Below are 27,629 nucleotides of genomic sequence, written 5' to 3'. Positions count from 1 at the left end.
CCAGGGATTGTGTTAGCACCGGGGGCCCCCCGCCTATCCCTCTTTCAGCCTACCACCCCCCCCCACCTCCCGCACCAGGGAGCTCCCCCCACCCTAAGGCCAGATTGGCAGGGAAAAGCTCCATGCCCTGTTCCCCACCCCCCTGAGCCAGCCAGTCCTTCCCATTCCCCCACCGTCCGGGGCTGGAAGGGAGCCAGTGCCGTCCCCGCCCCCTGTGCCCCATTCCCTGATCCAGGCAGACCCCTGCCCTTGGGCCAGATGGGAGCCCCCCAACCCCACTGCCGCATACCACCCCAATGACATTTTAGCCCAGAAAAATAAAGCTTTATTAGAAATTGTCCCATAGAAAGATCCCCAGATGCTGCCGGGGGCACCGCGGCTCAGACACACAGACAGACGGGACAGAGCCCAACCCTGAGCGTGTAGCAGCAATGGGGCGCCCCATGCCTGCGCCCCCCATGAGGCAGAGAAGCCCTGAGGGGTTGGGGGCAGCTGGCATAACCCCAGTCAGGAGCTGTGTTGGGGGAACTTAGTGCAAGGAGGGCAGGGAGGAAGCCCGCATAGCCTGCCCCCCGTGTGTCCCCGGTGGGGGGGGTACAGGGAGACCCCCCCACCCCACCCCAACGCTTAAGGTCAGAATGGATTTCATTGGGCGGTTTCAGGGGCAGAGGATCCAATGCCCCCGTGTACAGAAGGGAAACTGAGGCACAGAGCCAGAGATCGAACCCAAGGGCCCTGAGACTCCACCCTTCCCCACCCGCTTTGCATGTAAAAAGACAAAAGAGGGAGGGGCTCTGAGATGTGGGCGAAGCCTGCCAGGGAGGGCGGAGTCAGTGCAGCCAGAGGGGAGGGGCCCTGAGAAGTGGAAGGGTCCTGAACGGGAGGGCGGAGCTTGTAAACAATATTTCTGAAGGCAGCTGCCATCTATACTCCTGAGTGACAGTGGCCCCGCCCCCTTTTAAAGGCACAGATGCGCTACGGGAGCCAGGCTCGGAGGTGGGCCCCCCCTGCTGTGAGGGAGGGCCGGGAGGTGGGACAGATAGAGCTGTGATGGGGGGATAAAGGCATGAGGGGAGGGGTGGGGGGAGAGGGAGGAGGGGCTGGTCTGGCAGGGTGCAGGGCAAGGGGGGGAGGGGGTTGGGCAAGAGGGCAGGGCCAGGGGTTCTGGTGAGGTGGGGGCAGGGAACTGGAGGGGGGGTTCTGTCAGAGCGGGTCTCAGACTAGCCGTGAACTGTGGACAGGGCAGCAGCTGCACAGGGACATGGGGAAGATCCAGTAGATGAGTGGGGAGGGGGGCTGTAGGGAGACAGACCAATCCCCGCCCCCCCCCCCACTGAGAACACCAGCAACTCGGGTGATGGCCTCATCCTCACCCTGGGCAGCAGGGGGTTAACTCAGCCCCCCCACACCCCCACCATCAGGAGCTGGAAGGATCCACCCCCCCAGGACTGGAGCTGGTATCTGGGTGTGATGGGGGGGGGACACGGTGGCTCACAGGGCAGGCCGGGCCCAGCATCTGCACCCATCACCCCGGCCTCAGGCCCGGACCTGCCACACAATGAGGTGGCTGCGCTCCGAGCGGCGCAGACGGGGATTGGGCACCAAGAGGTCCCCAAATTGATCGTCCGTGTCGTCTCCTGCGAAGGGAGAGAGAGAGAGAAAAAAAGAGTCACAGCAGCCTCAGGGGCGCCCCACAACCAAAGTGGAGCGTGACCACATCTGGGGTTTGGAGTGGGGGCTGGGTATACGGGGACCCCTCACCCGGCGCTGGGATGCAGACACCTCTGGGGTGGGGTGTGGGGGCTGTTTATGTGGAGACCCCTGATCTGACGGTGGGATGCAGCCCCTCCTCGGGTGGGGCACTGGGATGCGGCCACCTCTGGGGTGAGGTGGGGGCTGTTTATACAGGGACCCCTCACCCAGCACTGGGATGCAGCCCCTCTGGGGTGGGGCGGGGGCTGGGTATCTGGAGACCCCCGCAGAAGCGCCATTTCCCACCCCCACGAGACACGTACCGATCCGGAGGTTGATATACCCCTCTCCTCCACTCAGCACCAAAGCCGTGGGCTGCTTCTGCCCAGCTCCCTCCTCACGTCTCTCATTGCTCCCAGCCAGCGAAGGGTTAAGGCAGCCTGGGGCAGAGGAAGACAGGCTATTACCCCAGCACCCTCCTCAAGGGAGCGCTCCGGGGTTGCAGCTGAGCAAGGAGAGAACCCAGGAGTCCTGGCTCCCAGCCCCCCCCCCACCTCCACTAGACCCACTCCCCTCCCAGAGCCAGAGAGAGAACCCAGGAGTCCTGGCTCTCAGACACCCACCTCCACTAGACCCACTCCCCTCCCAGAGGCAGGGCAGAACCCAGGCATCCTGGCGGGTACCTGGGACGCAGACGAAGAACCGGACGGCATCACGGTGCCCGTGGTAGGAAGCCTGGGCACTCTCCATCGCACAGTAGGGGGTGCTGGCGGACGACGGGCCAGGCTGGGACCCCGCGGCCGGGGAGGCCTCTGAGCGCCCTGAGAACTCTGAAGAAGGCAGGAGAGACGGGGAGGGTCAGAGCTTTGGGGGTGTGGCCTGCAGAGACCCTGCCCCCAGCAGGCTAGCTGGGGACCCTCTGCCCCCCCGCCCTCAGTAGGGCAGGATGCTGGCCCCTCGCCCATGGGATCCCAGAGAAACACACACCCGCGCACCTCTCCCCCCTGCACACCAGCAGGGCTGGGCTGGCCGTGGGATCTGACCCATGCCAAGGGGACCCCCTTGCCCCCCCCCAGCACCCCAACTCACCCGGAGCAAAGGGCACGGTCAAGACAGTGCCACTGGCCGTGCCGATCCACAGCCGCTGGGAGAAGCAGCCCAGGGCCGAGACGTGCAGGGAGAAACCCAGAGTGTTCTGGCCTAGAGAGAAACACGGGGGATGATGAGACCCCACCCTGAGCCAGCCAGTGCCTGCCCTGGGGCCGGATGGGAGCCAGTGCCCCCTAGAGGGGAAAGGCCCCGTGCCCCATTCCCTGCCCCCCTGAGCCAGCCAGTCCCTGCCCTGGGGTTGGATGGGAGCCAGCGCCCCTGTCATGAACATACATCGTAGGCCTTGGCTACACTGGAGAGTTGCAGCGCTGGTAGTGGCTTTACAGCGCTGCAATTTACTCCCCGTCCACACTGGCAAGGCACATACAGCGCTGTATCTCCCTGGCTACAGCGCTGATTGTACTCCACCTCGACGAGAGGAATAAAGAGAACAGCGCTGGTGCTGCAGCGCTGGGGCGCCAGTGTAAACAGGGATTAATCTTACTACGCTGTAACTGACCTCCAGAACCTTCCCATAATGCTTTTAAGTAAAGATAACTCTCTTTGTTTTGTTGTGAACTCGGGGCTCCCGGAGCTGCTTATCTAAAAAACAAAACACAGCTCCTGTTTGCTGTGAATGAGGCAGGCAGGGGGATAAATGTCCACAGCTAGTGTTTGCTTGAGGAGAGAAACAGCACGGCGGGGGGAAGGGAGTCCGTCGGAGCAGCTGCTTATCTGGTCTGCAGGCTATTTGCATTTAAGAGTGAATGAGGGGTGGGGGAAATGGTCGGAATTTGCAAGGCAGGGAGCTGACACAGTGGCGGCTCCAAAAATCCACACTCTCTCTCTCTCTCTCTCCCCCACGCTCCCTGTCACACTCCACCCCACCCCCCTCTTTTGAAAAGCATGTTGCAGCCACTTGAATGCTGGGATAGCTGCCCATAATGCACCGCTCCCAACACTGCTGCAAATGTGGCCACACTGCAGCGCTTTCCCTACACAGCTTCTACGAAGACAGCTTTAACTCCCAGCGCTGCACACCTGCAATTGTAGCCAAACCCTAAGAGTAGCATAAAATCCCTCCTTTACCTGTAAAGGGTTAAGAAGCTCAAATAACCTGGTTGATTGGTTGGTACCAGACCAAAAGGACCAATAAGGGGAGAAGATACTTTCAAATCTGTGGGGGAAGGTTTTTGTTTTGTCTCTTTGTTGTTCTCTCCAGGACAGCGAGGGACCAGGGCAGGGAAAATACATCTCCTAAGGCCAGACCTTAACTGAGCAGCTAAGATTGCAAATTGTAAGTAATAGCAAGGAAATGCGTTAGGTTATCTTTTGTTTTAGCTTGTGAATTTTCCCTGAGCTAAGAGGGAGGTTTATCCCTGTTTGTTTGTTTTTTGTAACTTTAAAGTTTTGCCTAGAGGGGAATCCTCTGTGTCTTGAATCTGATTACCCTGTAAAATTACCTGATTTTACAGAGGTGCTTCTTTTACTTTTTCTTTATTATAAAGTTCTGCTTTTAAGAACCTGATTGGTTTTTAGTGTCCTAAACACCCAAGGGGCTGGTCTGTGCTCACCTTGTTTGCTCTCAAGCCTCCCCAGGAAAGGGGGTGAAGGGGCTTGGGGGGATATTTGGGGGAAACAGGAATTCCAAGTGGTCCTTTTCCTGAACCTTTGTCTGAATCACTTGGTGGTGGCAGCGATACCGTCCAAGGACAAGGAAGGATTTGTGCCTTGGGGAAGTTTTTAACCTAAGCTGGTAGAGATAAGCTTAGGGGGGTCTTTCATGCGGGTCCCCACATCTGTACCCCAGAGTTCAGAGTGGGGAGGGAACCCTGACAGCCCCCTAGAGGGGAAAGGCCCCATGCCCCATTCCCCACCCCCCCTGAACCATCCAGTCCCTGCCCTGGGGCCAGGTGGGAGCCGGCGCCCCCTAGAGGGGACAGGCCCCGTGCTCCATTCCCCACCCCCCCGAGCCAGCCCACCACCTGCTCACCAAACATGCTGTGGACAAAGGGTGTCAGGTCGATCTCCTGCAGGGGCTGGCCAGTGGCTGCATGGAAGAGGCGCAGGGTGGGCTCCAGCCGCACCGAGACCCAGACTCCGTCGCCCGCCAACGCCATGTGCCTCACCTGGCTCTCGGGGCGCCCGGTCACCTCAAAGTACCGCTGGGGAGGGGAAGCAGAGCGAAGGGCTGGAGGCAGGGCTGGCAGATCCCTCACTCCCCTGAATCGGTCCCACGAGGGTGCTCCAAATCCATCCCCAACCTAGTCGATCCAGTCGATCTCCCCAGATCCCATTGGCACCCCCATGGCACGAGTGGACCTATGAGATCACCTGAGATGACCCCCCCCAACCTCATCCAAGGGGATCCTATCAGATCCACCAAACCTCACCTGAGTTTGTCCCACAGGATCCCATCGCTCCCTGAACCCCACCTGAGTCGATCTCACAAAGTCTACTGATACCACCTGGGTTGACCCCATCTGATCCCATGGATACCCTAATCTCACCTAAGTGAATCCCATGAGGTCATCATGTATATCTATTAATATCACAAGAGTCGATCTCACATGATCCTGCCAGAGCACCCCACCCCACCTGCATGGATGCCATGAGATCTACCAGTGCCACCTGAATCGATCCCACAGGACCCATGGTTCCCCAACCCCATGATTGGATCCCATGAGACCTACTTCCATCGCGTGTCAATTCCCCCAAGATCCCATAGACCCATGAGATGTACTGATATCACCCAAGTTGATCCCAGCCCCTCTCAAATGGGTCCCATGAGATCTCCATATAGATCTACTGTCATCTCAGAGTTGATCCTGCCGGTGTGCCTCACCCCCACCCGAGTGGATCCCAGGAGATCCACCATTTCTAAGTGGGTCCCATGAGATCACCTCTGGATTTCACATTCCCCACGATCCCTCACTCCCTTTTGAGCGGCCCCCGGACCTCCTGTTCCTCGACTTGGCTCCACCCACCCCCTGCACCTTGACTGCCCCCCCAGCCGTCTACTGCCCCACCTTCCCCCCCGGTCCCCTTCCCCACTGGATCCCCCTGTACCTTCACTGATCCCTGGCTCCCCCACCTCCACTGCCTCACCTGGACCCTGGCGCTGCGCGGCTCCATCACATAGACCCGGTTGCGGTAGCCGACCCAGACCTGGCTCCCCACGGCCAGGGCGCAGCGGATGGACTGGCGGGGGCGCCCCAGGTCCAGCAGCCGGGGGCGCCCCAGGTCCCAGCGGCCGGCTGCGGGACGAAGGGGGAGGAGTGAGTGGGGCAGGGGGCTGCGGGGAGCTGGGGGTGGGGGGGTCTGGTATTTACCGGCGTCCCGGTGGAAGACGGCAACCGTCCCATTCCCCAGCGCAGTTACCGCGCGGCCCTGGGCGTGGCTACGACAGAGAGAGAAAGAGAGAGAGAGAGACACACACACACACACAATCAGAGCGGGCGGCCAGGCCACTTACGCCAAGGGCCGCATCCCAGCATGCCCTGGGGAGGCCCAAAGTTCGGTCAAAGCCCCTAACCCAAGGGCACAGAGCCTGCAATCGCCCGACAGCCTGGCTCACAGCAGTCGTGAGTAGTCACGGATCAATGCCGGCCTGACATGGGGCCGGTTGCCCCGGCCCAACGGGAACCTGGGCCGCATGTGAGGGCTCCTGACGGGCCGTGGCGGCAGTCCCTCCGCGCTGGGCCCCGACAGACTTGAGGACTGGCCCCACGGGCACGGAGACAAACGTGGTGGGTGATTGCGGCCACACCCGGCTCTTAAACCGCCGGCAGGATTCTGGAGGCCAAGTCCGGCTAATGCAGCTGGGGAGCTAACGAGCGTCCGCTTTGAGGCCATTTCCGGGCGAGTTTCACGCCCGACGCTGACAAGCCAGGTCACGACTGGTGATGAAGCTGGACATTTCTCAACCACGACGGACGGGCTGGGGGAGGCACTCGCTCGTGTCGGACCCACGTCTCTTGATGACCAACGCTCAGGGATCGTCCCGGAGTCTCCAGGAATTTCACACGAATGTTGAATTCAAGACTGTGTCATGGGATGAAACCTCGAGGACTACGGCCAACCCAGCTGGGCAACCCTACTTAGGAAAGCTCTGGAGCGGGTCTCTCTCCCAATGGCAGCTGGCCAAACGCAGGGTGTCACCGCCTACCTGGCCACCGACCCGGCCACGACGCTACCAATGCAAGAATGATTGGCTGACACCCCCGTTGTCCCCCCCAAGGCCCGGCCCCACACTCACACCACGCTGTGTACGGCGTCCTTCAGCTGCACCGTCCGCAGGCACCGGCGCCAGTCGGAACCGGCCGAGTAGATGGAAATGCTGGGGAAAGAGCACGACAGCTTGGGACAGTGCTGAGATGCGGCCACCTCGGGGGTGGGGCGCGGGGGCTGGTTATACAGGGACTCGGCGCTGAGATGCGGCCACCTCTGGGGTGGGGTGCGGGGGCTGGTTATACAGGGACCCGGCGCTGGGATGCGGCCCCTCTGGGGTGGGGTGCAGGGGCTGGTTATACAGGGACCCGGCGCTGAGATGCGGCCACCTCGGGGGTGGGGTGCGGGGGCTGGTTATACAGGGACCCGGCACTGGGATGCAGCCCCTCTAGGGTGGGGTGCGGGGGCCGGTTATACAGGGACCCGGCGCTGAGATGCAGCCCCTCTGGGGTGCGGTGCGGGGGCTGGTTATACAGAGACCCGGCGCTGGGATGCAGCCCCTCTGGGGTGGGGTGCGGGGGCTGGTTATACAGGGACCCGGCGCTGGGATGCAGCCCCTCTGGGGTGGGGTGCAGGGGCTGGTTATACAGGGGTGTCTCCGTACCTGCCCTCCTGGGTGCCCAGCCAGACAGTGTCCATGGTGCCAATGGCATCACTGTCCGCGTCCAGGGTCCCCGCCTCCTCCTCTAGCTCTGGGGGGTCAGGGGCCAAGGGGTCTTCCAGGATCTCGGGTTCCAGCTTTGTGCTCTCGGCACTGAGTGGCCGGTGACCTGGCAGGGACAGTCTGGTCCGTGAGATGGAGGCTAGGGCCGTATATAGCCTGTATGGCCCACACAGCCTCTGGGGTGCCGCAGAGCATCCTTCTCCCAGGCCATATAGCCCCCTCCAGCCATCCCAGTCCATACAGCTCCCATCCTGGTCCATACAACCCCCTCCATCTGCCCAGTCCATACAGTCCTTGCCCCAGTCCATACAGCCCTCTCCATCCACCTGTCCATACAGCCCCAATCCTGATCCATACAGCTGCCCCCCACCCCTCCGCAGCCCTGTGCCCCACACTCACCGGGCAGCCAGGCGGCACACAGCACATGGGCGTTGGGCAGCACAAACTGCGCCAGGACAAGGTTGGCGCGGGCAGCGTCCATCACCGTGACCTCGCTGGCCGAGTGTGTCCCAGAGCAGACCCACAGCAGGCTGGGGGGGGCAGGCCAGGGCGCCCCCTGGGGGAGACACAGAGACGCTCACACCCCAGGAGGCTGGCTGAGGAACCCAAAAGCCAGGCACCCATTGGGAGGGGGACACCACCCCTCCCCCCACCGTCCCCTCCCCCGGGGGCGGGGTTTAGCACTGATTGACAGGGACTCCCCAAGGCCTGATCAACCCCACTGAGGGTCCCCTGGGATAAAGAGGGGAGGGGAGGGGAGGGGCCCCGAAGTACGGCATTAGCTCGAGGGGCAAGGTCTCCCCAAAAGTTTGGGGGCTGCCTAGATTGAGAAAAAGGGTGCCAGGGTGCCCCCCAAAATAGGCCCCCCGTCCCTGCTCCACCCTCAGAGAACGGTGGGAGTTCGGGGAGTCTCCTCTACTTTGGGGGGGGGACCATCCCAAAGCGGAGGGGCAGGGAGAGTCACCAAATAGGGTCGCCGGGGAGGGGGCAGGAGCCCCACATGCCACCGTCCCAACCAGGGAGATGTGGGGTCTCTCCCCCATGGGGGACAGGGAAGGGGCCACGGCAGAGATGGGAGGGGTCGCGCTCCTGACACTAACCGAGACGTCACCGTCCGTCCTAGGCACCCCCATCCCGACGGCACACCACAGCTGGGAGGGAGGGAGAGAGGGGGGATGAGACGCCGGGCCCAGCCCCCTGCTGGCCCCCCCCAAACGCTGAGACACGGCCCCTCTGGGGTGGGGTGCAGGGGCTGGTTATACGGGGACCCCTCGCCCAGTGCTGAGATGCAGCCACCTCTGGGGTGGGGTGCGGGGGACGGTTATTCTGGTGTTTCGATACCTGTAGAAGCCCGTACCGGCTTGGGGCAACAGGATCAGCCCTGACGGCCAGGGGAGAGCACCCCCTGCCGAGCCCCCGCTCCCCGCAGCCCAGTGCCCCCCGCCGAGCCCCCACCCCCTGCAGCCCCCCGCCCCCTGCTGAGCCCCCCGCCCCGCTCCCCGCAGCCCAGCGCCCCCCACCGAGCCCCCACCCCCTGCAGCCCAGCGCCCCCTGCTGAGCCCCCTGCCCCGCTCCCCGCAGCCCAGCGCCCCGCACCGAGCCCCCACCCCCTGCAGCCCAGCGCCCCGTGCCGAGCCCCCACCCCCCCGCAGCCCAGCCCCCGCCCTGCTCCCCGCAGCCCAGTGACCCCTGCCCAACCCCCCGCCCCACCCCCGCAGCCCAGCGCCCCCCGCTGAGCCCCCCGCCCCGCTCCCCGCTGCCCAGTGCCCCGAATCCCCGCCCTGCTCCCTGCAGCCCAGTGCCCCCTGCCGAGCCCCCGCTCCCCGCAGCCCAGCAATCACATGAGCCCCCGCCCCCACAGCCCAGCGCCCCCAGCTGAGCCCCCCGCCCCGATCCCCACAGCCCAGAGCCCCCCCGGAGTCCCCACCCTGCCCCCCCGCAGCCCAGCGCCCCCTGCCAAGCCCCCGCCCCACCCCCCGCAGCCCAGCGCCCCCTGCCAAGCCCCCCCACCCCCTCAGCTCACCTTGGTGCTGGGATCTTTCTGGTCCAGCAGCCGCAGCTGCGCCAGCCTGGGCAGATCCTGGCCCTCAGCCTGCTCCACCCGAACCTGCAACGAGAGACGCCTGGGCACAGCCGCGGGGGCAGCCGGGGACCCCCCCAACCTCGTCCCGACCCAGCCTTGGGGATTTAAAGGGACGGTGCGTCCCAATCACTGCCCCCCTCCCCACCCGCCCCTCCTGCTCCCGGTGCCCTGGGGGGCAATTACCTGGGGGACGGCCGGGGGGCTCCAGCCGTGAACCGGGGCCCGGCCGTGCTGCTTCCAGATGTGGGAGCGGATCTGGCGGTAAAGGTCCCGCTTCTGCTGCTGGGGGGAGAGATTGGGGGGCTCCCCCGTGCTGGGGACAGAGACACACAGACACTAGGGGGCAGCACCACCCTCCACACCCCCCTCCCGGCCCCATCTCCCCCGCCTGGCGCTAGGGGGCGCCCCCCTCCGCTCCCCTCCCCCCATCCCGGCCCCATCTCCCCCGCCTGGCGCTAGGGGGCACTTTCCTCCCCCCATCCCAGCCCCATCCCTCCCGCCTGGGGCTAGGGGGCGCCCCCCTCCGCTCCCCTCCCCCCATCCCGGCCCCATCTCCCCCGCCTGGCACTAGGGGGCGCTGTCCCCCTCCCCCCATCCCAGTCCCATCTCCCCCGCCTGGCACTAGGGGGCGCCACCCTCCACTCCCCCTGCCCCCCATCTGGCGCTCGGGGGCCCCCGTTCATACTCACTCTGTGGGGGAGGCGGGACGGGGCAGGTACCTCACAGCAGGGGGCGCCCTGCCCCCATTGCCCCGGTGCTCAGACACCGGGGGCGACGCCGGGACCCGCTCAGGGAAGTCGCTGGTGCTGAAGAGCCGGTCGAAGCTGCACAGAGAAAACAAGCAGCTCAGAGACCCCGCGAAGAACGCGGCCCCACCCGGCCTCTCCCAGCGGGAAGACGTGCAGGGGATGGGGGGGGGGGGCTGGCTGGGGGGCATCGTGGACGTACAATTTCCAGAAGGACGATTTCTTCATCTGAGCCGCCTGGACCTCCCGAGATGCTCTGAAGGGAGGAAACAAAGTCGTGTGTCAGGAGCTGGGGGGCCCCACTGCCCCAGCCTGACATGAGGGGCTTACACAGGAGTTTAAATAAGAATCTCCCGTATACCCAGCCCCCGCCCCACCCGTCGGTCAGCGTCTCTCACCGGAGCATCTCCGTGCGCCTCACGGCCTCCTGCAGCTCCATCAGCCGCTCCTTGTACAGGTTGCGCTCGGTCAGCACCCGCGCCATCTCCGCCCGCGTGAACCGCTTCCGCTGCGAGGCCTGGGCCTCCACCTGCCACAGGAGAGGGGACGGGATGAGGGAGTCACTGATAACCCCCAGGCCCCCACCCGCAGTTACCCTCCCAGAGCCGGGGAGAGAACCCAGGAGTCCTGGTTCCCAGCTCTCCCTCTAACCACTACACCCCACTCCTCTCCCAGAGCCGGGGAGAGAACCCAGGAGTCCTGGTTCCCAGCTCTCCCCTCTAACCACTAGACCTCACTCCCCTCCATCTGGTACCTCAGCATCGTCACTGTTTTGCTTCTTGATTTCCTCCAGCTCCTGCCGAATCCTAAAATGAGGGAAAAGAACAATTCTGTTGACAGAGCTGAGAGAGGGGAGCCCGGGGCTGCAGGTCGGGAGTGAGGGGCACTGGCAGAGCTGGGGGGTGGGGAGCCCAGGGCCGATATTGTCATATCCTGGGTTGGGGGGAGGGTTAAGATTATTTTAGGGCTCCTGAACCGGCTTTGGCCAATGGGACAAGATCTGGGGTGCTCCTAATGTGGCCTCCAAAACCCACCCACACCCATCACCCCCTCTAATGGGGCTCAGACCCCCCCATCCTGTCTTAGGAGGAGTCAGACCCTGGTGTGCAGCCCCCCCAGCTGGATGTTGGGGGGCTCGGACGAGAGGGGGCCTCAATCCAGGTTGGATTGGGGGTCCTACACCTGCAGACTCCGGGGCACAGGGGGGCAGGTAGGAAGGCGGTGTCCTTGGGGGGCCCCCTGTGACACCCTGTACCTCACAATGTCGCCCTGCGCCCGCATATTCAGCAGTTCGCTGTGTGTGTCACTGAACTACGTCGGGGGTCTGGGAGACGCCCAGACCTGGTTCGCTGGCGACAAAGGACAGATCTGGCCAGCCACGGGCTGACGGCCCACGATCCGCTCTCCCCGCGGGCCCGTCCCGCCGTGTCGCAGCAGGGCCCGTCGAACCCGCGACCCCGTCCGCACCGGGACCTCCCGCGCCCACGGGGACGGGCGGGGCAGTCAAGAGGCTGCAGGGCAAATCCGGACCCCCAGACGCCTTAGCGCCGACCCCAAAAGCTTTTGCTTTACTTTCTATAATGACCGTGGGCAGTGGGCGTAACAGGCCAGAGGAGGCCACGCCTCCCCAACCCAGGCTGTGACCCCGCCCACTCTGCCTTGAGGCCCCGCCCACTCTGCCCCCAGGCCCCGCCTTCGCTTTCCGGGACTGTCCCTATAAAATCAGGACATCTGGTCACCCTAGCTTGGGCTGGACCGGGGAGGCCAGCGGCCCAGGGGAGCTGGGATGACTGGGCCAGTGCTCGGGGCGGTTCTGCTGGGGGAGCCGGGGGGGGGGGCTCAGGGCTCCGGTGGGCGAGAGGGGGGGTAGAAGGGACAGGGGCGGGACCTCGGGCAGAAGGGGTGGGGCTAGGGACTAGCCTCCCCAAATGGGGGTTCACGCCCCACCCATGGTAACGATAATTATTATGGTTTTATTATTTTCTCCAGAGTCTGGATTTTGACCAAGAAATTTGGCACCTTAACTAAAAACCAATCAACTCCCCCTGGCCTGGGGTCCGTGACATCAGCCCAGGGCCTCTCTCCTGCCCCACTCGCCCTGAAGGCAACAAGGGGGGGGGCAAGGGGGGTTCAGCCTGGGCACGGAGAACCGAGACCTGCTCGGGCCAGAAAAGCCGCTTGACCCGACTCTTGCACGGCCTGGTAACGTTTCGACTGTGGTTTTACCTCTTATCTCTTACGCACCCAACTCTGAGCCCGGCGCCCCCCACTCGTACCCCCTCCGATCCAGCCGCCTGCAGCGCACAAGCTTGTTTTAGGGTTTTATCCTCCGCGGGGAGTTTGTCGGTAGTGCCGGGGGAATCGGCTCGGCTCACCCCGGCTAGTGCACGGGCGCTTTCCTTGGACGAAGGGGCGAATGGATGGATGAGCTGGCACCGAGCAGCGGGAGACGGGACGTTTCTGGGCTGCACGGCCGGGGGGACCCTGCGTGTGGCTTCGCTGGGTGTGTCTCCGCGTGCCGGTGGCTAGGTGATCACGGAGCCAGGCGGGGTGTCCTGCTTGGCATGGCACGGAGAGAGCCAGCCAGGGGGCACCCCAGGGTGTGTGTGTGTCCCCACCCCCCCGCCCCTGCCCCAGTCTCACCTGCTCAGATCCTGCTCGGTCTCACGCAGACGCCCCTGGCAGCGGCTCAGGGCCTCGGTGGCCCCGTCCCGCTCCCCCCGCAGTGACTCCCGCTCGCCCATCAGCTCCTCCACCCGGGCAATGAGGTGTCGGCGCGCAGTGTCCAGCACCAGCCTGCGGGGGGCGACAGTGAGATCTGCCCAGGGCCGTCCGCTCCCTTTCCCCTCTAGGGGGCACCAGCTCCTGTCCAACCCCAGGGCGGGGACTGGCTGGCTCAGGGGGGCGGGGAATGGGGCACGGGGCCTCTCTCCTCTAGGGGGCGCTGGCTCCCACCTGGCCCCAGGGCAGAGACTGGCTGGCTCAGGGGGGGCGGAGAATGGGGCACGGAGACTTTCCCCTTGCCTGTGAATCAAGTTTGCTGGGTCTCCACTCAGATCTCCAGGGACGGGGCTTTCCTCTGGATCCCCCCCGGTAGGCGCTGGGGGGAGGGGACTCTAACAGGGCCGGGGTGCTGTGGTTCGGGCAGGGCCGGCTCCCCTGTTTTCGGCGCCCCAAGCAGCGCGCCGAATTGCCACGGCGGGGGCAGTCCGTGTGCCGTTAGGGCAGCACGCGCGTTTCCGCGGTGGCAGCAATTCGGCGGCAGCTCCTATGTTCAGCTGTCCGCGGTGGCGCAGCTTCTGTCTTCTGGCTGAAGACAGAAGCCGCCGCCGAATTGCCGCCGCCATGGAAATGCACGTGCCGCCCTAAGGGCACACGGGCTGCCCCCGCCGTCCGCCGCGGCAATTCGGCGCGCTGCTTGGGGCGGCAAAAACACAGGGGCTGCCGCCCCTTGCAGATTGCCGCCCCAAGCACCTGCTTGGAATGCTGGTGCCTGGAGCCGGCCCTGGGTTCTCTTACCTGGTATCCCGGAGCTCTGCGTTCTCCATCATCAGGGTCTGCACAGCGTCACCTGCAGACAGGGTGTGACGAAGCGGGAATGTTCATAATGTTTTCTCTGAATACTGTGTGGGTGCCTCAGTTTCCCCTACGCCGTTCTTAAGTATCTAGGTGGTGGGCGAAGGGGGTGGGATTGTTGCAGAGCCCTAGAGGGCAGAGGTGATGCTGGATGGATGGAAAATGGCCGACACTCTGTCTCCTGGCAACTAATGGCCTGGGTCCCTCCTCTGCAAAGGTGCCAGCTGAAGGTGTTGGAGACAGAGAGATCAGGTGACCTCCTGGCCGGGGAAAGGGACAAAGCCCAGAGCGGAGGGGCTGGGGGGGATTTCAGTTTGGGGCTGGCTGGGGACGAGGAATGAAGTGCAGACGTGGGGGTCTGGCTCACTGCCCCCCAGAATGGACCTGGCCGAGGGGTCCCGTTCGCGGTACCTACAAGCTCTGTTTTAAACCGTGTTCCTGTCATCGAATAAACCTCTGTGTTACTGGCTGGCTGAGAGTCACGTCTGACTGCGAAGTGGGGGTGCAGGACCCTCTGGCTGCCCCAGGACCCCGCCGGGGTGGACTCGCTGTGGGAAGCGCACGGAGGGGCAGAGGATGCTGAATGCTCCAAGGAGAGACCCAGGAGGTGAAGCCGTGTGAGCTTCTTGCCCTGGAGACAGTCTGCTCGCAAAGAGGAGGCTCCCCAAAGTCCTGCCTGGCTTCGTAGGGAGCAGTTCCAGAGCATCACCCGGGGACTCCGTGGCACAGGGGGAGTCAATGTGGGGCGGCAGATTTGATCACCCCAAACCCCCCAGTCCCCAGGGCCCATCGCCTCCCTTTGCCCTGCCACACCGTGAGGCCCATGGCCTGGGGCTGGGGGGCATGCGGGGAGGCAGATCCCAGCCTGGGAGTTGGGGGGCAGTGCTCAGGGGCGGGGCAGGACCTTATGCCCAGCTGGGCAGGAAGCAGGTGAGAGAGACTGGTGGTGTGGGGGCGGGGTGGGCACCAGGCCCGGGGCTGGCTCAGGCTGGGGGGTGTTGAGCTTACCCTGCAGATCAGCCCCTTCGTCCACATCCCCCAGCAGCTCGAGGCTCAGGCCCGACACCTCGGCGAACAGCGACTCCATGTTGCGTTGCGGGGTTGGGGGACTGCGGGGCAGAGACACCCCCAGTCAGAGCCGGGACGCCCCCCAGATCCTCCCCCGTAGTGGAGACAGCGCGCCGGGGGCCGGACGGAGGAGAACCAGAACATGGCAAGGGGAGGATATTTCCCACAGCCCGTGCCTCAGTTTACCTGCCCGGCTGGGAGGTACGTCCGCACTGGGGCTGGGGGGCTGGCCACGGCCTGTAAGAGCCGGCCACGCCGAGCCTGGAATCAGACGCTGCTCACGTCAGATCCCAATTCCCAAGCCCCCCAGACCCACCCCAGGCTGGACCTTCCCCCCCTTCACCGCAGCCCCACGGCTCGGTGCCCCGCGAGCCCAATCCAGCCGCCTCCAGGAGAGGGACAGACGGGCACCGGACGGGAGCCATGGGGCGGTGGCTGGCACTGGAAAGGGGCCGCGGCCGGAACGGGGGTGCCATTGCGGGCGTACAGGATGTTCTGGTCGGGCTCACAGAGAAACAGGGATGGGGGGGCAGTTTCAGGCCCTCCCCCCACCCCCCCCAGGGCACAGCAGCCTCCTTACCTGGCTGGCAGATCTGGAGTGGGCTCCAGCTCCGGGGTGGAGCTCAAGATCTCGGCCAACTCCTGGCACCTCTGCGGGGAGCCTAGAAACAGACACGAGTCGAAACCGCTGGCTCCCCAATCTGCCAGCTCCCCCCCGCCCATGCCTCCTAGAGGGGAAAGGCTCCATTCCCCGCCCCTACCCCCGAGCCAGCGAGTCCCCCCCCCCGGGGCCCCCTAGAGGCCCTATTCCCCGCCCCACTGAGCCAGCCAGTCGCCGCCTGGGGCTGGATGGGAGCCAGCGCCCCCTAGAGGGGAGAGGCCCCTTGCCCCACATCCACGCGCTCCGTACCGTCTCTGGCGGGCAGGGGCAGCTCCTGAGCCAGCGGGTGGCTGTTCCTGGTGGGCCCCTCCCCATCCTGCTGGGGTTCGGGGGTCCCCTCCGCCGGGGCTGGGCCCGGAGCCTCTGCAGAGCCCTGCACCCCCCAAAACAGACACAGATGGGGTGAGGGGCGGCCCGAGTCAGGGAGCAGGGACTCTGCCCCACCGGATATTGGGGTGCCCCCCTCCGCCTGCCTGGAGCCAGGTCACCCCAGTCGGTGAAAGGTGCCAAGCCATCAGCCCCCCATGAACAATGAAGGAGCCCCACCCCCCTCTGCCAATGTACTTCCCAGGGGAACCCCCTAATCCAGGGCAACATCTCCTCCCCCCACAAATGTACCCCCCAGGGGAATCTCCCCCATAGCCCCCTTCTCTGAACTCGTCCGAGCTCCCCCCTGTCCCATAGACACCCCCTTGGGGGAGGGTAGAGGGGTCAGCCCAGCGGCCCATCTCGCCCTCAGCAAACTCACTGCACAAATGGGGGGGACCCACCTTGGGGGGCTCGGAGCAGCCGGGGTCCGAGGTGCTGGGGAGAAACAGGGGAGGCCAGTGGGGGGCTGATGCCACACTGGGGGGGGGGGAGTCAAAGGTCAGACATTTGCCGTGATGCCCCCCCACTCCCTGCCCAAGCCCCCTCCCCGTGGGTCGAGCTGCCCCCTCCGAGCTCCCCACATGCCCTGGCACCCCCCCACTGAGCCTCCCCAGCTTCCCAGTGCCCCCCCAAGCCCCCTCCCCTGCTCCCCAGCACACAATGCCCCCCACTTTCCCTGCAGGGCACTCCCCCCAGACCCCTCCTGGCTCTCCGCGACCCCCTGCTGAGCCCCACACCCCCCCCCCCCGTGGCTCATACCCGCTAGGCCGGGGGGTCGATGGGGCAGGGGGCGGCACCGTCAGGGCCTTCAGCTCCTTGTAGCGCTGAACCATCTGCCAACGACAAGGTGTGGGGGGCTAGTGCCCCTCGTGGACAACACGCTCGAGCCCCCCCCCCCCCCGCAGAGACCCTAACGTGACCCAGTCCCGCAGGGCGTCATCCAGCCACAAGGGGGCACCAGGATGGACAGTGAAAGGGGCGGCTGGAAGGGGCAGGTGTGGGGAAGCTGGGAGGGCAGGGCCAGTGGGGGTCCATGGGGGGCAGGGCTAGCATGGGGGAGCTAGGGGGGCAGCCAAGAGTGGGCCAGGGGGCGTGGGGCCAGTAGGGGTCATGGGGGATGGGGCCAGCAGGGGGCCGCTGCGGAGATTGTGGGGTGGGGCCAGCAGGGGGTGGCCGGGGGGTGGGTGGGAACAGCAGGGGGTGGCTGTGGGGGGGGTCTCACCTTGCCGTGGGTCTGGCCTAGGGCTGACAGCTCCTTGAGCAAGGCGGCTTTCTGCTCCTCCAGGCTGGCCACTGCCGGGGGGAGAGAAGCGAGTGACTCCCCCATCCTGAGTCTGCAGGGAGCCAGACCCCATCACTGCCCCCCGCAGCCGGCCCCCATTCTGCCACCAACCCTCTCAAAGTAAGGGGGTGGGGCCTCACACCAGGGTGGGGCCAGTGAGGGGGCAGGGCCTCACCCTGTGCCCCTTGGCTCTGAAACCCCCCCGCCCCCGATACAGCCCACACCCACTCACCACCCCGGTCTGGGGGAGCCGGAAAAACCCGTCGGGGAGACGCCTGGGCCAGGCCAGGGCTACGCCAGGCGCGCGGGCAGGGCCTAACCTGCTGCTGTTTGATCTCGTCTGGTCTCAGTTACTGAGGCTGCTTTGTTATTGTAGGGTCTCCGGGGATCCCTGCTTTGTTATTGTAGGGTCTCCGGGTCGATGCTTGGGGCCCTACCAAGTTCACACCCGTGAAAAACACGAAATCTGGTCTCCTCACTGTGAAATCTGGTCTTTTGTGTGCGTTTACCCTGTATTATACAGATTTCCCGGGGGAGACCAGCGTTTCTCAAACTGGGGGCCCTGACCCAAAAGGGAGTTGCGGGGGAGGGGGGTGTCACAAGATTATTGTAGGGGGGGTCGCAGTTACTTCTGCGCTGGCTTCAGAGCTGGGCGGCCGGGGAGCCGCGGCTGGTGACCGGGGAGCCGTGGTTGGTGGCCGGGCACCCAGCTCTGAAGGCTGCACCCCGCCAGCAGTGGCGCAGAAGTCAGGGTGTCAATACTGCGACCCCCCTACAATCACCTTGCGACTCCCCCCACAACCCGCTTTTGGGTCAGGGCCCTACAGTGACACCACGGTGACATTTCAGATTTAAACAGCTGAACTCATGACATTTACGATTTTTAAAATCCTGTGACCGTGAAATTAACCAAAATGGACCATGAATTTGGTAGGGCCCTAACTATGCTGGGACGCCGGGGGGGTGGGGGGGAGCCTTGTTTCTCCTCCCCTCAGACTCCCCCCACTGTTTACTCCACAGTCCCTTGGATGCCCCCCAGCCCTGGCACCCCCCAGCACCTCCCACCCGCTCTCTGGCGCTCACATTGGTCCGCGTAGCTACGGGCCTTCTCCTCCAGCCGCCGGCTCTGCCCGTCCAGCCGGCTCAGTGCTGCCTTGTGCCCCTTACGCTCCTGCTCCACCACGTCCTCCAGCTCCATGTAGCGCTGCGGAGAAGAGGCCACTGGCAGCGAACCCAGGAGTCCGGGCACCAGGCCCCATCCCAGGCACAGGGGGCTGCGGGTCTGGATCAGGGGGGCACCGCGCTGGGGGGCTGTGGGTTGAGACTGAGGGGCACCGTGTGGGGGACAGGTGGGGGGCTGCAGGTTGGGATTGGGGGAAGCACACGGGGGGGCTGCGGGTCAGGATTGGGGGGCACCGTGCGGGAGACGAGGTGAGGGGCTGCGGGTTGGGATCGAGGGGCGCCACATGGGGGGCTGCAGGTCAGGACTGGGGGACGCTGGGCAGGGGACGGTCTGGGGTGCTGCGGGTCCGGCTCAGGGGGGACCTCACCTCCTCGGCTCTCTTGCGCCCGGCCCGCTCCCGCTCGTACTGGCCCAGGAGCCCGAGCTGGTCGTCCCGCAGCAGCTCCAGCGCCTCGTCCCGCTCCCGGATCTGCCCCCCGGCTCGCTCCAGAGCCTCCAGCACTGAGACCAGCTGGGGCAGCAGCCCGGCCACTGCCCCCCGCCCGTAGGCCCCCACTAGACGCTCCAGCTCTCCATAGAGCCCTGCAGCCAGCCCCGAAACCATCTCCTCGCAGAGCGCAGGGGCGGCCGACTCCCCTTCCTCCCCGAAAACCTCCTCCATGCCCTGCTCCGCTCCCCTGGAGCTCCCTTCCCCTGTCCTCCAAAGGCAGCCCGCCCCCTCGCACTCCAATCAGGGGATCCAGGCACCTCCTCTCTAGCTCTGATGCCCCGTTTCCCAGGTTCTTAACGCCCCCCCCCGCTGCCCCCAGAAGGGGGCAAAGCCAGAGGTGAGGCACCCGGGGGTGTGATGGGAGTCCTGGGGCAGGGGAAGGAGGGGGGGGGCTGGAATTGTGCCCCAGGGGGGGATCCTGGGGAATAGGGGGTATCCAGAGGGAAAAGTTTTTTAAAATTTTCACACACCCCAAAATTGGGTTATTTTGGAGGGCCAACGTTTAAAAAAATCAGGGATTTAAAATAAATGGGTGGCAGCAGGGGGGGGGGATCAGGGTCAGTTAATTGGATTGCGGGGCTCATGAGAATGAAAGTCACCCACCAGGGCTGTTTGAGGGGGCTGGGGGTGGGGGAGTCAGGGGCTGTGTGTGGGGGTCCCAACTGGATTTCTGAGTGGGAGGGTGACGGGGGAGCATAGCCCCTCCCTCCTCCCACACTTCCCCTTTCGATTCCCAGTGTTGAACTCCCCCTCCGGACTGGACGAGGGGGGGAGGAACACCCCCACTTTATAATCTCAGGAACCCCGCCACGTGGCAACCCCACCCCCGAAACACGGAAGTTTTCACCTCCGAGTTCAGAAGGGGAGAAAAGCTTTTTGTCGTCCCCCGCACCCGGGAAATGGGGGGTGAATCTGAGGTGTGGGGGGTAGATCCCAGCCGGGGGGGGTAGATCTGGGAGACAGGGGGTCCCCCCACACCCTCCTCTGCCTCCAGCTCCCCCTCCCCCGGCCCCCCAAATCCCGGGGGCTAAAGGAGATGTGGGGGTCGCACCCCAACACAGGGAGAGGTTTAGGGTCAAGGATTCCCGCCCCCCAACCAAGCCCCTCCCCCCCGGCGGCACCGCCCCCCTGGCACCGGGCTCTGTCCGTCGGTCTGTCCAGGTGCCCCCTGACCCACGTGGGGGAGCTGCCAACTAGCCGGCTCCAGCTGGTCTCAGGGTTCTAAACCCGCCCCCGCCGACCCTGGGGGGTGAAAGGGCGGGGCTCAGAGGGCAACGGGCGTTCGGAGTGCCCAATGGGGATTGCAGGAAGCGCCCCGGGAGGCCAATGAGGAGGGACCAGCTCGGAGGTGGGGGGGGGAATGAACCTTGGATCATATGATGCGGGGATCACATGACCCTGCGGCTGGGACAAGTGGAGCTGCGGGGAGAAGTTGGGCTGGGTTGCTGGAAGGTCGACTGCGGGGATGGGCAGGTGGGGGGAGCTCCGGGGGGGATGGGCAGGGGGCAGATGGGGGGAGCAGGTGGAGGAGGCTCTGGGGGGGACGGGCAGAGGGGGGGAGCTCTGGGGGGAGGGAGCTCTAGGGGGATGGAAGGGGGCAGGTGGGGGAGGCTTGGGGGAATGGGCAGATGGGGGGGCTCTGGGGGGGTTGGGCAGATGGGGGAACTCTGGGGGATGGGCAGGAGGCAGGTGGGGAGGCTCTGGGAGGATGGGCAGGTGGGGAGGCTGTGGGGGGAGGGAGCTCGGGGGGATGGGCAGGGTGCATTTGGGGGAGCTCTGGGGGATGGGTGGGGCAGGTGTGGGAGGCTCTGGTGGAATGGGCAGGTGGGGAAGCTCGGAGGGGAGGGAGCTCTGGGGGAAGGGAGTAGGTGGAGGAGCTCTGGCGGGGATGGGCAGGGGCAGATGTGGGGAGCTCTTGGGGGATGGGCAGGTGGGGAGGCTCTGGGGGGATGGGCAGGTGGGGTTGTGGTTTTTCTCCCTGACTCCTAGTGGACCCCAGTGGAACCCTCCCAGGCTCAGAGCCGGATCCGATCCTCCCGCTTACAGTTCTGCAGACTTTCCAGCCCAGCTCTGAATTTCCTCGCTGCCCCCTGGCTCTGCAGTGGGTCAGAACTTCCCATCCGGCTCCCTGTGTCCGTTCCGGGCCAGACCCAGAACTTCCCTGGCTGAAGCCCCCGTGACTCCAGCAACACGTGATCCCTCCCTACTTACCAGCTGGAACCAGACCCCCATGTCCAAAGACCCGTTAGCCTCGCTCTAGACCTGGGGGGCAGATCCGTAGGGCTGGGGGGCAGGAGTCTGTGTGTGGGGCTGCCCCACCACCAGCCCCCACCCATGAAGATCCAAGGCCCCCCTCCCCAATCAAGACACTGGCATTCCTTGTTCATCCGTTCAGGTTTTTATTTCAAAACGGCATTTCTTTTCCACGTTCTTTTTCTTTTTAAAGCCTTTTGAAAAAGGAGTAAATCGGGGGCTCAATAAATAAAATGAACGTGACCCAAATAATAATAATTAATAATTAGCAAAACAACCTGATCTTGGCAAAGATAATAAATTAAATAATTTAAAACAGCGTTGTCCAATGGATTTATAAATACTGAGAGGGGGGAGTGACCCAAAGCGAGGGCATAAATACAGAGATGGGGGTAGTTATACGGAAATACAGCCCAGCTGTGGGATCTGGGATGGTAGGGGGTAAAATACCCCTAGGGGAACTTTGTGTCTGGGCAGCGCCCGGTGTGACGGGGCCCTGATCTCGGTGACTCTGTGTCTGGGCAGCGGCAGGCCCGATGGGGCCCTGATCTCGGCGACTCTGTGTCTGGGCAGCACCCGGCATGACGGGGCCCCGATCTCTGTCGGCCCAACTGCTGATATAATACATGTCACACAGACTTGTCTGCCCAGGGAACCTGGGATCAGCCATAAGAATGATGTGGAAATTTCTCCTTGACAAGAGAATCTTGCCAAGTTTCACCACACGCCCAGCTTGGCTGGTGCCCTGCAGTTGGGCTTAATTTGTGCCGATACCTCAGTGCTGGCAGCCTCAGTGATGAAAGTCAAAAAATTGCCTGAACCCTGGCACCTCTTTCATTACAAATTAAGCCCCGCTCCTCAGTCCAAACCATACTCCCAGCCCCCTGCTCTAACCACTAGACCCCCCCCAAGCCAGGGAGAGAACCCAGGAGTCCTGGCTCCCAGCCCTGCCCTGCTGTAACCAATAGACCCTCCTCCCCTCCCAGAGCCAGGGAGAGAACCCAGGAGTCCTGGCTCCCAGCCCCCCCTGCTCTAACCACTAGACACCCTCCCAGAGCCAGGGAGAGAACCCAGGAGTCCTGGCTCCCAGCCCCCCCTGCTCTATGAATGGAAGGCCTGTCATATGAAAGGAGACTTGAGGAGCTCGGTTTGTTTTCCTTAACCAAAAGAAGGATAAGAGGAGATATGATTGCACTCTTTAAATATATCAGAGGGATAAATACCAGGGAAGGAGAGGAATTATTTCAGCTCAGTGCTAATGTAGACACGAGGACAAACGGATATAAATTGTCAGTCAGGAAATTTAGGCTTGAAATTAGACGAAGGTTTCTAACCATCAGGGGAGTGCAATACTGGAACAGCCTACCGAGGGAAACAGTAGGGTCGAAGGACCTCCATGACTTTAAGATTAAGCTAGATAAGTTTATGGAGGAGATGGTATAATAGGATAACGGGCTTAGTCAATAGGTCAATTAAGTGCCAAACTGGTAAATAGTACAATGGGTCAATGATATGATATTCTTAACCTTTTTCCAGAGGGTATGGCTGGAGAGTCTTGCCCGCATGCTCGGGGTTCAGCTGACCGCCATATTTGGGGTCGGGAAGGAATTTTCCTCCAGGGCAGATTGGCAGTGGCCCTGGAGGTTTTTCGCCTTCCTCCGAAGCATGGGGCAGGGGTCGCTTGCTAAAGGAGTGGGTAGATCGGCTTATGTGGCCTGCATCTTGCAGGAGGTCAGACTAGATGATCATAATGGTCCCTTCTGATCTTGAATTCTATGATTCTATGATTCTATGATTCTCTAACCACTAGACCCTCCCTCCCCTCTCAGAGCCAGGGAGAGAACCCAGGAGTCCTGGCTCCCAGCCCCCCCTGCTCTAACCACTAGACACCCTCCCAGAGCCAGGGAGAGAACCCAGGAGTCCTGGCTCCCAGCCCTGCCCTGCTGTAACCAATAGACCCTCCTCCCCTCCCAGAGCCAGGGAGAGAACCCAGGAGTCCTGGCTCCCAGCCCCCCCTGCTCTAACCACTAGACCCTCCCTCCCCTCTCAGAGCCAGGGAGAGAACCCAGGAGTCCTGGCTCCCAGCTCCCCCTGGTGTAACCACTAGACCCCCCCTCCCTCCCCTTCCCAGAGCTGGGGAGAGAACCCAGGAGTCCTGGCTCCTTTTTGCTTTTTTGCCATTAACTCTTCAGGGCCAGCACCATCTGTGAGTGTGGTGAACTTCCGGAGCAGGGCGCCGCAGGCTTTCCAGGCCCGGCGCAGGCAGGAGAGCGGCTCTTGTGCCAGCCTCACCCCGGACAGCAACAGTTCCCCCCCCCGACCCCCATCACGAAATGAAGGATGGACCGTCTGTAATTACATAGCCGGGGGAGGGGGGGCTGCAGTTCAGAGCGCGGCCATTAGGGGTCACTGCTGCCCTAGGAGGAGAGCAAGTGGAACGGAGCAGAGAAAGAAAAGAGGATGAAAGAACAGGCAGTGGAAAGAAAGAAAGAAAGAAAAGGGGGATGGAGAAAGGAAGGGGGAAAGGATGGGAAAATCAGAGACTAGAGAGAAGAAAGAACAAAAGAGACTGAAAGGAGGAAGGAAGGAAGGAGCGAAAGAGAGAAGGAGAAAGAAGGAACGAGAGAGGGGGGAAGAAGGGGGCGGCTGGCGTGATGGAAAGGGGGGGACAGGAGAGTCCCACAGGAGGGGGTGGGGACACCCCAAGGGCGGGAGGGGTAGGAGTGAAATGCAGGGGGGGGCGTGAGACTCCCCTTCTCTAGCTCCTCCATTGCCTCGCTCCAAGGGCCTTCGTACCCCCCTTTGGATGGGGGGGGGGATCGTTAGGAGAAATGAATACAAAAAAAGAAAACTGCTACCGTAAATAAATAAATAAATAGCGCGTTGCATAAATAAGAGTTTGCTACATCGGGGGGCGGGGGCTAGCCACCAAGCCCCCCCCATTGGTGTGGGAGGGCCCTGGGGGGGTCACAGCCGGCGACAGGGTCCCCGCACCCCCTGTTGGTGTGGGAGGGCTCTGGGGAGGCCATGCCTGGGGGGCAGGGTCCCTGTGCCCTGGAGTGCTGGATGGGGGTCCCCAGTGTCCCCGGGGCAGGGCCCCCCACCGCACCGGTCGTCACAGCTTGTTGCGGATCAGAACCAGGGCGCGGGCGGCCCAGTCCAGGTAGAGGTGCAGGCTGTGGAAGAGGGCGTGGCCGGCCTGCACCACCGCCCAGTGGGTGCCGTGCGAGGGCAGCGTGGGCAGCGGGTCGCTGGGCCGGGGCAGGTTCAGTTTGGACATCTGGGGGGGAGAGAGAGAGAGAGAGTGAGTGTGTGTGTGTCCAGCGCTGTCCCCTCCTGGTGTGTGTGTGTGTGTGTGTGTGCCCAGTCCTGCCCCTTGCTGGTGTGTGTGTGTGTGCACCCAGCCCTGCCCCCTGCTGGTGTGTGTGTGTGTGTGTCCAGCGCTGTCCCCTCCTGGGGTGTGTGTGTGCACCCAGCCCTGCCCCCTGCTGGGGTGTGTGTCCAGCACTGGCCCACCCTCCAGCCCAGGAGCTCCCCAGGCCCCACCCCTTGCCCCCAGCCCTGCCCCATCCCAGGTGCCTCAACCCCTACCCCTGATGCTAGGTGTATTCAGGTGCTACCTCCAGGTGCAACTCCCCCATACCAGGTGCCCCAGGCCCCATTCCCCAGGACAGGTGTTTTTCCCAGGCTCCACCCCCCAGGCCAGGTGTGTCCCCCCCCAAGCCCCACCCTGTACCACATGCCCCAGGCCCTGCCTCCAGGCCAGGTGTGTCCCCCAGGCCCCGCCCCTTGCCCCAGGCCCTGCCCCATACCAGGTGTTCCAGGCGTTTGACCAGCCGCTCCAGCCGGGCGTGCAGGGCTCCCAAGTCCGGCTCCAGGGGCCGCAGCACAGGCCCCGCCCGGCGCAGCCACTCCAGGTGCTTCTGGTAGTTCTGCAGGTCCGCGCTGAGCCGTGCCAGGCCTCCGGGCACCTGGGGCAAAGAGGGGGTTACCCACGGCCACGGAGCCCCTGCAGCAGGGAGCCCCCAGGGCCTGCCCTGCAGATCTGCCAGAATCCCCCCCCCCAGCACCTGCCGGGATCCCCCTAGACCTGAGTCCCCCCGCCAGTGCAGCTGCCAGGATCCCCTACAATCAGTGGCTGAGGGGGGTGAAACGCAGACGGCCACTAGGGGCACTGCAGCCCCACTATGCGGCCAAGCATCTTCCCCTCCAGCCCTGCTGGGAGTGGGGCCGGAGGGGGCTCAGCCCCTCTGTATATAGATGGGAAGGGACGTAAGCTGAGGATAGAACCCAGGCATCCTGGCTCCCAGCCCCCCAACCACTAGATTCCCCTGCCCTCCCAGATCTGGGATAGAACCCAGGAGTCCGGGCTCCCACCCACCCCCAACCCACTAGCAGGGTGGACCCGCTCACCTGGATGTTGGCCAGCTCCACGGCGCTCATGGACAGCACGGGCAGCGTGTCCATCTTGTGCTCCCCCTCGGCCGGGTACCGGGATTTCTGGGGGAGGAAGGAGGGGATCGGATCTGGTCCAGCCCGGTCCACCCAGCCCCATCCCCTGGGAATGGCTGTGGGGCTGGGAGAGCCCTGAGTATTCTCACCACACCTCCCCCCGACACCACTCCCATAGACTTAAAGGAGATGGGGGGGGGGGGGCGGGATACCAGGGTAGATGGGTCTGGGAGGCTGGAGGGGGCGGGATACCAGGGTAGATGGGCCCAGAGTCTCATCTGGTGGTGGAGAAGGGATGCCGGGGTAGCAGGGCCCAGGGTCTGATCCGAGGGCTGGCGGGGGGCAGGTTCCAGGGTAGCTGGGCCCAGGGTCTGATCCGAGGGCTGGGGGGGGGGCAGGTTCCAGGGTAGCTGGGCCCAGGGTCTGATCTGAGGGCTGGGGGGGGCAGGTTCCAGGGTAGCTGGGCCCAGGGTCTGATCCGAGGGCTGGGGGGTGGGCAGGTTCCAGGGTAGCAGGGCCCGGGGGCTGGGGGGGGGTGGGTACCAAACGTACGAAGTGATGGAACAGGTGTTTGGTGTCACTCAGCAGGTTCTTGGCCAGGCTGATGATGGAGTCGAAGTCGGCCCGGGGGTCTGAGGGTTTCAGGCGGGGAGCAGGGAGCCCCCGCAGCCCCTCGCACAGACTCAGCAGCGCCACCAGCAGCCGGCACACATTGCCTGCGGGGGGAGAAAGAGGGGGGCTGAGAGCAGGGGCTGGGAGCCAGGACTCCTGGGTTCTCTCCCTGGCCAGCTATTAGCGCAGCTAATGCATTTATGGCAGCTAACCCCCCGCCCCTCTCCGCCATCCCAGCCATGCCCCCTGCTGCGCTGCCCCCTGCTGGCCGTGCACGCTGGCTCTGGGGTGGGGTGCGCCGCTGGACCCCACACACTGCGCCCCCCCTTCCCCGGGGGCCGCTGGTTCTCCTCCGGCGGGGGCCGGCCGCATTCCTGGGGCCAGACGGGCCGGCCGGATTCCGTGCATTCCCGCCGGCCGGGGCCAGCCCATCGCCCACGGCTTCCGGCCCTCGCCTCCCAGCCGGGCCGGCTCCCTCCGCCTCCGGCCTCCGCTCCTCGCTCTGCCCCTTTCCTCGGGTTCGCTCCCTGTCGCTGTTTCTCCTTCGCCCCTCGCGCTTCCTCGCTCTCTGTCTCCACCGAGCGCGGACTCGGGACTCGGCCCCCGGGCCCGTGACGGGTGGGTTCCTTTCGCGGGAACGGGGTGGCGCCGGCGTGTGCCTAAGCCGGGCTTGGCTGGATCTGTGTCCTCGTTTTCTGGGCGGACGGGATCGGTTTGTCCCCGTCGGGCATCGTTTTTTGTGGGCTGTCAGAGGGATAAAGGTCACGGCTCTCTCTCTCGCCCCCTCCCTGTTTTCCCAGGACCCCCAGGCCCCGCCCTGCCCGGCAGTGGCTGGCTGGCAGGCGAGGTGGCTGGCAGGCTGGCGGGGATTCTCCGGCCCTGACGTGCAGCTGGCAGGGGCTGCCGGAGAAGCCGGCTCAGCTGTGGTCGGAGAGCTGCCTTTATCGCTCCTCTATCTCCTGCCTCCTTCCCTGGCTGCTTCCTGTCTGCTGCTGCCCTCAGCCAGAAGGAATCTGGGCCCGTCCCTTGCGCTAGGACCTGGGCACGGAGGAGACCCTACAATAATCAATTGGCGTGCGCTTACGAGCGACCCTACAATTACCAATCAGGCTGTGTGTACAGGAGACGCTACAACAACAAACCAGCAGGCACTCATGGCAGACTCTACAATAACAAACC

The 27,629-nt window shown here is 64.1% G+C and overlaps 2 protein-coding genes across 2 annotated transcripts; both read right to left on the bottom strand.

Moving 5' to 3' along the window:
* Positions 1 to 313: 313 nt before the first annotated feature.
* LOC123350642 (C-Jun-amino-terminal kinase-interacting protein 4-like) lies at positions 314 to 20,294 on the bottom strand. Its single transcript, XM_044989296.1, has 27 exons — positions 19,011 to 20,294; positions 18,544 to 18,664; positions 17,401 to 17,471; positions 16,938 to 17,011; positions 16,580 to 16,655; positions 16,059 to 16,182; positions 15,729 to 15,810; positions 15,089 to 15,189; positions 14,024 to 14,075; positions 13,148 to 13,300; positions 11,259 to 11,310; positions 10,903 to 11,033; positions 10,707 to 10,760; positions 10,448 to 10,582; positions 9,942 to 10,071; positions 9,699 to 9,782; positions 8,776 to 8,826; positions 8,075 to 8,231; positions 7,616 to 7,781; positions 7,040 to 7,120; positions 6,114 to 6,181; positions 5,890 to 6,038; positions 4,775 to 4,946; positions 2,782 to 2,892; positions 2,376 to 2,522; positions 2,016 to 2,132; positions 314 to 1,637 (listed from the first exon to the last, which is right to left on the bottom strand). Exons 1-27 carry the CDS (start codon positions 19,302 to 19,304, stop codon positions 1,537 to 1,539), a joined length of 3,054 nt encoding a protein of 1,017 aa, XP_044845231.1. The 5' UTR covers positions 19,305 to 20,294; the 3' UTR covers positions 314 to 1,536.
* Positions 20,295 to 24,020: 3,726 nt separating this feature from the next.
* On the bottom strand, positions 24,021 to 26,627 carry LOC123350448 (interleukin-11-like). Its single transcript, XM_044989061.1, has 4 exons — positions 26,391 to 26,627; positions 25,800 to 25,886; positions 25,199 to 25,357; positions 24,021 to 24,666 (listed from the first exon to the last, which is right to left on the bottom strand). Exons 2-4 carry the CDS (start codon positions 25,851 to 25,853, stop codon positions 24,502 to 24,504), a joined length of 378 nt encoding a protein of 125 aa, XP_044844996.1. The 5' UTR covers positions 25,854 to 25,886; positions 26,391 to 26,627; the 3' UTR covers positions 24,021 to 24,501.
* Between the last annotated feature and the right edge of the window lie 1,002 nt (positions 26,628 to 27,629).

This window comes from Mauremys mutica, chromosome 15 (genome assembly GCF_020497125.1).
Source record: "Mauremys mutica isolate MM-2020 ecotype Southern chromosome 15, ASM2049712v1, whole genome shotgun sequence".
Classification (NCBI taxonomy): domain Eukaryota; kingdom Metazoa; phylum Chordata; order Testudines; family Geoemydidae; genus Mauremys; species Mauremys mutica.
This window is presented reverse-complemented; position numbering and strand designations above follow the sequence as displayed.